The 11,699-nt window shown below is 50.6% G+C and overlaps 1 protein-coding gene across 4 annotated transcripts in view; it reads right to left on the bottom strand.

Moving 5' to 3' along the window:
* Window positions 1-233: 233 nt before the first annotated feature.
* Window positions 234-11,699, bottom strand: part of LOC139998245 (uncharacterized) — a 142,133-nt gene continuing 130,667 nt past the window's right edge. For all 4 annotated transcript variants that reach the window (XM_072022656.1, XM_072022657.1, XM_072022658.1 and 1 more), the window contains 2 exons: window positions 5,487-6,693; window positions 234-4,283 (listed from right to left, as the gene is read on the bottom strand). In XM_072022656.1, the coding sequence (XP_071878757.1) occupies window positions 3,089-4,283; window positions 5,487-6,466 (2,175 nt within the window). In that variant the 5' untranslated portion in view covers window positions 6,467-6,693 and the 3' untranslated portion in view covers window positions 234-3,088. The remainder of the gene's footprint in view (window positions 4,284-5,486; window positions 6,694-11,699) is intronic.

Genomic DNA, 11,699 nt, shown 5'->3' with positions numbered 1-11,699 from the left:
TCGACAACTTGGAACGTCGAGACAGAGACAGAGACGGGAGGCGAGTTTTGATCGATGAGCGCTGATCCGACATTCGCTGGTGCAAACGTTGACGCGAGTACGGCAATACGATTAACCTCAAGGTGAAAAAAAAAAAAAAAACTCGAGTGAACTCGATTTCCTTCGTACAACCGAGAACATCTTCGTGGTACTCGAAAACAAGGAGGAGTCTGTAGACTCGGAGTAGACAAGTGTCGCTTCCTATTGTCACAGCTAACGAAGTTTCCGTCTCGACGATCCTTTCGCGAATCACCCGGATACCCTGTAAAACGCCGTTAACGCTGATTCGAAATTTTGTGTGCGTGCGCGCGGGCGAGACGCGGGGCGTTTCTCGCGAGAACGACGCGACGTATCGAACGAAAAAAACGTAACGAACGAGTGGTGGAATTCGGGCCGTGGCGAGCTTGGAAGGATGCGCGGATACGAGTTCGCGTTTCCAGGCGGAGGAACTCTTAATGACCACGGCCGAGGTTCGGTCCTGACCTCGCCAAACCGTAAAGCAAACGTCGTTCGTCCGTGAATCGGCGGATGATCGACAAGAGGCAGAAAGGAAGGCAGCAACAGTTGTGTTTACGATCGTCCGAACAGACGATCGACTAAACGGAGCTGTGCATCCTTTCGCTGCACGTCCGACGGTCCGCCATCCGCTGATCGTGTATTCGTAAACCTAGCGCTGGATCAGGCTAGATAGATAGCCCTCGAAGGGCGATCGATTCGTTTAGTACCTAGATTCCAGATGAGCCGACCTTGCCGCTTGATCGATGCGACGTCAGCCTGCTTCGCGATACACGGCCGATCTTGCGCACATTCTTTGAACAAATTCAGAGGAAAATGCGTAGTACGTCTTCCTCCTGGACGAAGACGAGGAGTCACGGTGAAAATTGTACGAGTGTTTTCCAATCGGTTATACGGATCGATTGGTCGAGTATCGCGAAGCAACGCGTGCGATCGAACTCTTAAAAGTCGGCTACACAACGATAACGAATACAGGGCGAGAAGACGGAGCGAGCGGTTGCCTGGTCTCATGCGTGTTAGGCTCTACGACACCTTTCAAAAAATATCTACTTTCCGCGCGTGTCCAGCGCGTATTCTGACCAACCCTCGTTTCCGCCTATTCATATCCACCACTCTATATTTGTATTATATATAATATGTGGACATTTACGTACGTATGTGTCCGTTGGTTTTCGCGTTTTCCAGTGTTGGTGTACAAATTTATACATATATATGTATACTTAACGTGTCTGTACATGGGGCTAGGCGAGGCCCATACCGGCTCTCTCGTAATCTCGCACAGTTCACCAGTCTTAAACATCGAGTTAACGTTATTATCACTACGGTAGAATTGCTATAACTTTTCGTCGGAACTTTCCAGACGGGATAGATCGTTCGTTTCTTGCGAAACCGACGAGCAGTAGACTCTAATAACGATACAATTTGTTAGCCTAAAGAGGAAGTGACCAGGAGATGGAACGGTGGATGAAGGGGATGAAGGATGCGTATGAGCTTGAGCAGATATCGAGCGAGTCTTTTCGAGGGACTCGTAAACGAGGACAGTAGTATTCTCGTTTCTTCTCCGTCGTATCCTTTTTTCGCTTCGAAAGCACGCTTCTCTCTCGCACTTTGCGCTCGTCTTACCGCTTACAGTTGCCGTTGCAAACGAGTTGCTATTCCACGCATTTGCATCTCTTACTTTTAAACGTACCGTGTACGATGAAAGACGTACATTTTAACGAGGCAAAAGAGTTTGTGTTCGTTAACGGAAGAATATTCTTAAGCTTTAAGGTCGGTAGTACACCATTCGGTATTTTACTCTCCACTACACGCTCCTTTGTAATTTCTTTCGTTTCTTACACTTTGACACACACTCGTTCCACTCGTCCCACACGTCCCCTATGTACATACACACAATTTCTCAACAACTATTTCATCGAGAATTCCCGCGCTATCAAACGCATAACTTTGACAAAGTTGACCACCGTTGCCAACCAGCGAGCAAAGTTACCGTTCGTTCCAGCAACGTTTTCAATTTCCGGCTGCAGTCGGGGTGACAGATCGCGATAATACGAGCGTGAAGGGCGAACGTTCTTCGGTTCGTGGACAGATCAGCTTCGATCGGACTGCGCGATCGGATCAGCCGGTTTTCAAAATTCCGACTGCGCTCGCGGCCCTTCGTTCGCGTTCGTCGGCTTCCGTAAGCTCTTGGAAAATTCGATTCCTCCGATCGGTGCACCGCTCGCGTAACCCTCGTTCCGGGAAATTCCATTGCCGAGCGAGGCTGGCGAGATCTGCGTTCCGGAACCATGCGAAAATTCTCTGCACCAGTCACCATCGAACTTGCATCCACGTCGATCGTTCGACAGCGCCGAAAAATCGCTCGCTCGCTCTTCTATTTCGCGGATTTTGCTCGACTAACCGAGCTCGTATAATTTCAACGCAAAATTTCCTATACTCTCTTCTCCGACAAACAACTCGAATTTTTCGCCAAAAGTTCTATACCGAAAACGGGTTTTACGATGCTTTTCACCTGGAAAAAGCTGGTAAAAAATCCGCTACCGCGTTCGAACGTTGCACCCACAGCCACTTTGCGCTGTAGACGATTTGATTAGCAACGCTGGCTGTTCCTCGAACACGGAGACCCGCTACTAACAAGAAATTATTATCCGCAGACACGTGATTCGGCACGCCTGGGAAGCCTCGCACCTGATTAATCCATTACGTTTCCGTTGCTCCGGCTCCTTTTGTTCCTGTTCAACCGGCATTTTGGCCGCACGACGTCTGATATCTATTCTGCCAGACAAGGAGGACGACGACGACGACGTAGCTCTCTGTCGAGTTTCTTGTTCTGCCAATCGTGTCCGTACCTTGTTTCCCTTGGATTAATTTGTCCGAACGTACGTCTCGACAGTTTGCTCGGTTCGTGTGTGCGAAAGATCCGCTGTCTCCGCTATGCCCCCCCCCCGGGAACCGAGATAATCGGATTCGAAACGACCCGGCGGTCTTCTCGTCTATGCGCGAGCCGTCTTCGTGTCGTCGATCCCGAATTCTCTTAGACGTCCATCGCGTCGCCAACGTATCCCTCGTCGGGACTCTCCGGATGATGAGGCGGCTGAAGATCGTCCGCCCTGGCGGCGGCTGCCGCGGCAGCTTCCCGGGCAGTTTTGCTTAATAGCGATCTCGGCGACAGCGGCGTCGTCTCGCCTCTGTAGGCGGCTGGGGGAGAGGGGATGAACGGTACCTCGGGAAACACGGCGACCGGCGACACCGGGGATACAGGAAGCTGCTGCTGAATGGGTTGCTCGACCGGTTGAATCGGCTGCGATTGTTGAGCGGGGTAAGGGTATCCCTCGGCGGTGTACCTGGTGTCGGTTCGAGGCAGCACGGGATCGTATCCTGGCGATCTGGCGAGGAACTCCGCTTCCCTCGAGTACCTGGCTGGCGGCGCGACCGCGGAACCTTCCACGGGCATCCTCTGCCTGAGACGCGGTAGCGTGCTCGCGGCGCTGAAAGGTATCTTCGGTAGGCCAAAGTTGAGCGGGTATCCGTCTTGATCGAGATAGCTCAGCTGTGGGATATTCGCTGGTCGTAGATCGGGTTGCAGCGGGTATCCGGAGTCGTATTCCAGGATCTGTCTGTCACCGAGCTGATGGCGATACAACTGACCGTATCCGACGTCCGTTGTCTCTGGCACCTCGTTTATCAGATCTGGTTCCGTCAGATACTTGGAGACCGGGCTGCAGTACGGTTCCTCCAGGTTTCGGTGCTCTCTGCGTTCGAGAGTCGCGGCTCGGTTCAACTCTCGTTCGGTGTACGACACCATCTGCTGGTGCTCGAGCCCGATCAAGCTGCCGTTGCCCTTTCTGCACGGCAAACTGGTGGCGGTATCCTTGGTGATAGGCATAACAGACTTGTTCTGCGACACCAGAGCTTTCGAGTTCCTTTTGCGGTCGCGACGACGTTTCCGCACGCAAAACACTATGCTACCGATCAGAGAGCCCAGGGCAAACAGAGCGCCCAACAGAGCACCCGCAGCTATAGCCACCACGTATCCCGATTTTGAGCGATCGTTTGGCGGTTCCACGGTTATTTTCTCCTGGAACAGCACTCGCAAAGACAAATTCGCCTCCGCGGACCCCGCTCCGTTCTCCGCTATGCACGTGTACGTGCCCTCGTTCAAAGTCTCCACGGAGTAGAGTAGCAGAGTGCTGCTCGTGTTGATCCCGCCGCGTTGCCTGTAGACGTACCTGCAACGAATCGTCGAACTCGAATCAACAAGTCGTGTTGCTTTTCTTATACATTTCATACATAGATCTTTGCTGTAGAGATATAACTAGAGATAGATAGACAGACAGATAGATAGATAGATAGATAGATGGATAGATAGATAGATGGATAGATGGATAGATGGATAGATAGATAGATAGATAGATAGATAGATAGATAAATAGAGAGAGAGAGAGAGTGAGTGCGGTAAACGCAAGTTGACAGTTGGGAAGAGTGTAATGGCGAAAATGCAAGTTAACCTTTCGCCGCGATTAAATTTCGTTGCAAACATGCAGCCCGTATAATTTGAAATTAGAATGCTGTTCCCGCTAACGATAGCTCTGTTCGCCTTCCGTCGGAATTATGGCGGTTAAAATGCCGTAGAAATTTCATAGAATCGCGTCATACGCGCTCGATTAAAAACGAGCTTGTTTAAAAAGCGTGCTTTTGAAAACGCGTCGCGACACACCGTTTGCGATGAAAACTGTATGGCGACCGCGATACGCCGGCTTCGCGCGGTTTGGCCGCGTTCGCCATCCTCCTTTTTCACTCTTCTGGCCGCCGTGCGCAATTTGAATTATTAACGAGGCGCAAGTATCGTTAACGGCGGGGTGAAAAGCACTCGTGCTTCGTGTCACCGGACAGGCATAACAGCCCTGGAAAAATTCACGCGGCAAAACCATTGAAATTCTACGGAGACGTCGTTAAAAATTCGTGGTGCGAGGACGACCCGGGCGTCGCCGCGCCGTTAATTAGAATACTTTCGTGATTAACGACCGTGACGAGCGTCTTTTCGAAGAGCTGGAATTCGACGTCGAATCGCGACGCTGTTCGCAACGTAATTTTCACGGACAATTTGCCGGTGCGATAACAAGCTGCGAGAAACACGCGCTGGGTTGGCGAGAAATTTTCAACGGAGGAAATACTCGAACGCTTTCGAAGTTTTATTTAGATTGCTAACGATCGCGACCGAACGCCGCTTCGTTCGCGATGCTTCTTCATTGGATCGCGTCGCGTCGATGAGAATCAACAGCTGGTATTGCTTTTGCACGAGAAACTTCAACATTGCTTGCGGTTCGATGATACCGGCAACGAATATTTCGAAGGTTTAGCGGTTCGGTGAGTCGATTGGCAATTTATTTGGCCAACTTTGAGATTGAAATTCGAAAAGAGGCTGCGCTTACCGGGGGAAGGTGGTAGCCGAGGAAGCGGAGAGCGTGTCGTTCTCGTTCTGGAGTTCGCAGAGTTCGCCGTTGAACCACCAGGTGAGTTTGGCAGCCGGGACGGCGTAAACGTCGCACTTGAGCGTTACGTTGTCTCCCTCGTAGGCCTCTACTCGGTTCCGGAGCTCGATCCGTGGCAGGCAAGCGAGTTCGTTGACGGTCTTGATCTGTTTGCCACGGAGTTTGGCAGGAGCGTCGCAGACGGGTTCGGACTCCTGAGGGGCGGCCGGCGCGGATTCCTTGAGCCAAGCTTGCGTGGCCTGCAGACGACAATCGCAGACCCAGGGATTGTTGTGCAGCGTGAGTCCCCGGAGGCTGCCGCCTAGGGGCAGCGTGCGTTCGGGCACGCGAGTCAACCGATTGCCGTCGAGTCGTAGCCACTCGAGCAGGTGAAGGCCGTCGAACGCCGCCTGCTCGATATTCTCCAGCCGGCAGTGGCTCAATTCCAGGTTGGTCAGATGCGGCAGATGCTGGAACGCTCCTGCATGGATCTCCCGTATAGGATTGCCGTTGAGCAGTAGCTTCATCAGATTCGAGTAGGAGGGGAAAGTTTCGCTAGGTATCTCCTCGATCAAATTCTCCGAGAGATCCAACTCCACCAGCCCCACCAGACCGACGAACGCTCTGGCTGCTATACGGCTGATGTGCGATCTACTCAGGTACAGTCGTTGCAGATTGATCAAGCCGAGCGCGTGAAAGCATTCCGGCGGCAGACTGACCAGATGATTGTTCGACAGATCCAACACCTGGGTCTCCTCCCTGGCGCCTTGGGGAAGTCCCTTGAGGTCTCGATTCGCGCACTCCACCCACTCTTTTCCGCTCTTCCACTTGCACGTGCACATGTTCGGGCAGCCCTCCACCACCGGCCACGTCCACGATAACAGCATCATCGTCCCGAGAAGCGCCCCTCTCCACCACCAAGCTCGCACACTCCAACACATTGTGTTTCGTTCCTCGAGATCTCCAGCGACCCGCTCTCTCTCTCTCTCTCTCTCTCTCCCTCTCTCTCTTTCTATCTCATCTTCTACTCGATCTCGTTTCACGCTTTTGTCTCTACTTTGGCCTTCAGCCGGTACTTCGTCTCGCTGAAAACATCGTCAGCGATCCCGTCGTCTTCCAAGATGGTTGGTCCGGTTTGCAAACTCGTCGGGCCGACGCGGTCGATCTCCTGAAACAACAACGATCATCGATCGACGATTAGTCGAAGTCGATTCCCGATCGTTCCATTGCACTCTGGACAAAAAAAAAAAAAAAAAAAAAAAAAAAAAAAAAAGAAAAGAAAAGAAAAGAAAATAACGAAGAAATTTGGCGTTAACGAGCACCCCGTCCTACAACTTCTAACCGCGTAGGAGATGCTACACCTCCGGAGAAGCTATTTCTTTACCTGCCTTACTGTTACCTGCCTACTGGTAACAACCCGATCGACGATATTTTCGTATCTAGGTAACTAATGGTGCTTCGTTTTAGACAGCCGGCTCGCAATGTGCACATGCTCTCCGTAAATGAGCGCTCGTATTCCACTCGCCTGCATATACATGCTCTTTAAAACGACGAGGTTGGCGCGTTCATCATCGTACAAAAATTTATGAGCTTACAACGAACGCGCGAAAAATAGGTCAGAAGGTTCCATCGAGGCTTTATATTTTTCAAACGAGCTCGTTCTATTTGCTACTTTGTCAGTTCCGGGTTCGTGATGTCTAACGAAAACAGAAAAAAAAAAGAGAGAGAGAAAAAACGAAGAAGAACGCAGTAAAAAGGAAAGAAACGAAAGGAAGAAAGATAAAGTAAAACAAGGAACGCTTTTCGTCGCTCGACGATTAATTAATAATAACGACGTGAAAGCATCGACCTCGCACAACGAGGCGTGTAATTGGTTGGAAATTCAACGTTCGTGGCACCCATGAAACAGACACCGTTGACGTTTCCATGGATCGGCGTAGATACTGTTCTCTAATTGACGTAGTGCGTATTAATAATTAATCTTCCGAACCTGCGGTACATTTTGTACGAGGCATCGGAGCGCGTACCGATCGACGCGAGTAAGTAGGCGGTATGTGTACTTGAAAATTAGGCCGTGATAGTGGTGTTCTTAATTGCAAGACACGGGATCCGGGATCGCTTCTCCGAAGGACAGCGAGTCTCGATCGTAAACCCGGGGGCTAGTAAAGTTGGCGCGGAACCTTTCCTATAATCGATTCATCTCGCCGAAACGATCGTCGTTTCCACGACCGACGTTCTCCGCGGCGAGAACCTATCCCGGTCCCTTCTAAATGTTTGATTAGCCATCGGCGAACGATGTACGGATTTGTCGCGATGAAAATTCAACGACGTAGCGTTATTATCGCGAGGAACGAAATAGTTGTTAGTTAGAATTAACCGTTCCAAGCTACCATCGGAAACAGATAGAGCGTTTTGCCGATGGATCAGATCGAGTAACGAGAATTCGATCTTCTGGCTGAGAGAAAGCTCGCAACCTCGATGAAAGCGGAGTACGCGAAGCTGCCCGTCCGTATCTTTCGCTCGTAAAAGTGCGATCAGGAATTGGCGAGGAGGATCGAGTTGTGCCGGGCGTATTTTATGGAAAAATCTGGCCCACGTTAGGCTGCGCGAAACTTGGAAAATCTTGGCGAGACGGGTGCGAGGACGGGAGAAGGGATTCAACGAGAGTAGGAAAGTGTGTAGTCGGAGGACTTTGAAAGTGGGAGTCGAGAGGCGATGGGGAAACCGAGAGGGAGCAAGAAAGAGCAGAGTGTATCGCGTTGCGAGGAAACTCGTCGCATAAACGAGAAGTTAATCTCTTTAGGAAGTGTTTTTCCAGCTTCGATATGCTCGCGTCGCCGTGTCGTTTCGTATTCCGAACGGACGAGTCCTCTTCTCGAGTGGATATCGCGGAGGAAACTGCGGGTTTCGCGAAAACCGGAGTTTCGCCGTGGTAGACGGAGTAAATGGAAATTGTTCCTCTTCGACGTGTTAAATCCACCACCGTGGCAAATCCTCTTTGCCGCGATGTCGAAGTGCCGAAATCGCGGTCCATTAGCGAAATCTCCAAGATCGAGCGGATACAAGGGTGGGTCAAGAGGTGTTCGATATCGAAGAAAATAGAATCCTCGTTTAGTGAAGCATTTGACGAGAGACGCGAGAAAGAGTATCGGAAAAGAAACGGAAGATGAAATCCTCGGTCCGGCCAACGATCGAACAGAAACAGCGAGCAACTGCAACTATCGAATAACCGTGGAAACACAGTCGGAACTGGGTTCGGAGTGCGCGAAAGAAAGCGTCGGCAAGTTGGCGAGGGAGAAACGGCGAGACGTTTCGTCGGCGAAAAAGGTGGCGGACGATGCGGACAACCGGCGGAGCGAAGAGAGGGTGGTGTAGCGAAGAGGCGTGGGGCGAGGAGCGAAAGCGTGTGCATCCTGACGGCGAAGACGTCGACTGGAGAAGAAACACTCCTGGCGGAGCGGGGTGGCGACCGATATCAGGATATCGGAATATCGAGCGGCCGCGACGTGGCGTGGCGGTTAGGCGCGCAAACCCCACGATTTTTCGTGGCTTTATTCCAGCATGCCGCCCCCCCCCCCGGTTCAACGAGGTTTTCCAGCGGCTGTGGTGCAAAGGGAGGCCTCGAGGATATTGCCTGCTCGACATTTCCAATCCAATATCTACTATCGCCACTTTTTTTCTCCGCAATTCCGACGATGCTCCTTCTAACGCGCTAACGTTTCCCCTGCCTCTGGCAAACCAACGTCTTTGCGTGGTTCCTCGTCGATCGGATCCAGCGGACCACACAGCATTAAGAATATCATCAATCTGGCATTCTTCGATGCCAGCATGGCTGGCATGTTCGTAATCCAAACTGTCGAGCGAAATTTATTATTGCCGCTGTTCGCGGAAACTATCGTAGACGTTCTTCTTCCGCGTCTCTCCTCCGAATTTGTCCGGTTTAATAAGCAGCGGTCTAAGTCGACTTTTGTATCTTCGAACAACGTATCGTACGCGAAAGGAATACGTGGACGGTAGAGGAAGAAGGTTATCCGTACGTAGCACGTTCCTATTTCGGACGGGACTGATCGAAATGCGCGTCGAGGGAAAGCTTCCATTGCCAAGACTTCTATCTCCGTGGGTTCGTTTGGGTCGAATAAACAAACGGGGACGCTCGACAGACACCTCGTAGAATTCGTAAAGACGAAGAGGAGTGGTACAGGCCTACCACTAATGAAATTCGAACCTAAATACCTGTGACGTCGAAACGCTTGAAATACGGTGGCAATTCCACTCGTATTTCCCGATTTTGTCGAATTCCCTCTCTTACCGGATAAGCGAAACCAACGTGTCTATCGTCCGCGGAACGGCCTGCGTTTATTGCCGGTAATAATAAAATCGTAGGAACGAGCCCCGATAGCTTTGATCGTTCTTTATCGGTTCGTGACGTAAAACCTGTAGATGAAAGAAAAGGAAAAGTAAACGAAGCTAGGCCGAACAACGTTCGAGGAATTTCCCGGTCTGAACCTGAAACAGAGAGAAGAACTGAAGGAAACGAGGCGCGCGAAACATTGCACAGGGATGATAAATTGCACGTTCGGCGATATCCGGTCACCGAATATCATCGAAAACCATCCGGTTCGACTGAAATTTCATGGACTTTTTACCGACGTTTTCGTTAAACGACTTCTTCTACTGTTCGAACGGCGGCCAGAATATTTTCACCGGTTCGCCGAGATATCGATCGGTTAAACGACCGCTCTTAAAAACGCGCAAGAAATTGCCAGATACTAGGTATAAAACGCGCTGTGTCACGGCTGTTTCTTCGTCCGTTCTAGTCGAACCAGTCCTGACACCCTAGCCGTTCGTGCGAAAATGAAAGAGGAGACGAAAAATGGGAATTCGATGTATTCTCGATAACATTTCCGATAAACTGGATGCCGCGCCGCGTCTTCGAGAATCCAACTTCGAGTTTCTTGCCTGCCGCGAAGAAGGTAATGGTCTCTATCGCGACACCGATTCAACGACGAGCGTTCGTCGAGACGAAGAAAAACGCCAGTGGGGAAATATTCGCAGACATAGCGAGATACGGGTATCGCTCGAAGATGCGAAATGCTAGTGGAACGAAAGAAACGGTGACTCTACGTTCGAATTAAATATCATGCGAATAGAATTGTTTACGAACGTTTGTAACGTTCGTATTCGTGGCTAGAGAAACAACGTATCATATGGTATCGGATCGGATCGGATCGGATCCTATGGAAAATTTCTTTCGTTTTAGAAGGAAACGACAGATGCGCAACGTTTCTTGTCGCGATAGAATCGCGCGTCTATTATTTCCTCGTAAAAGGAGAGAAAGTTTCGGGACGACGACCCGATACTTCGATCGTGCCAGTCGAGCCGTCGAACGAGAATAAAGCGAATCGGAAAAAAAGTAGACACGGGGAGCGTTCCTCGGAGAGCGAGACAACGAGTAAGAATACAAACGAATTTAATTAACATCGACCCGTGATTGGCCACATTAAGCGTCGCTGGACAAAGGAGAAGCAGTGACAAAAGAGTCGACGAGATATTCGTTAAAGTTGCTTGCATCCGATCGAAGCTGTTGTTCGTGGCTCTTCTACCGAGAAAAAGGCCATCAAAGTCTTCGTCCTCGACTTACAATACCCTAGACGAACAAGAGGACAACCTACGGGTCTCTCATCGATCCGACCGAGTGGACCAAATCCACCCTTATTTCTCCCACTCCGCCGCTAGAGGTTCCCAAACTTTCGGATATTCGCTTCTCTTTTTCCTTCTAATTTCCAAATATCTGCCGCGATCATCGCTCGTGCATCGGGCGTTTGACTCGTTCCGAGTGGAACGAAATTAACAGGATATCGGGTAGTCTGCGATTAGGTTATCGCTGATTTCGATGAACGAATGTTTCATTCTTAAACATAGGAAGCGTATGTATCGGCTCGCGTTCGAACAACCAGACGATTCATCGAGTTTGAGAACCTCTTGTTTTTAACCCTCGTTCCCTCGCTCGCTCTTGGAATCTTCCACCTTTTCAATCTTCTCCTCGACCGTTCTTCTTCGGTTTACTCGGATTCTTTTCGTCTGCGGAAACCCAAAAGCGTAAACAACCACGACGGCGCACCGAAATCACTCGGACGCTGACGTCGAAAGACGCGGGTACTAATCCCGACGAGG

The sequence above is a fragment of the Bombus fervidus genome, chromosome 2 (assembly GCF_041682495.2).
Source record: "Bombus fervidus isolate BK054 chromosome 2, iyBomFerv1, whole genome shotgun sequence".
Lineage (NCBI taxonomy): Eukaryota > Metazoa > Arthropoda > Insecta > Hymenoptera > Apidae > Bombus > Bombus fervidus.
The sequence above is the reverse complement of the archived record's forward strand: the minus strand, read 5'-3'. Positions and strand labels throughout refer to the sequence as shown.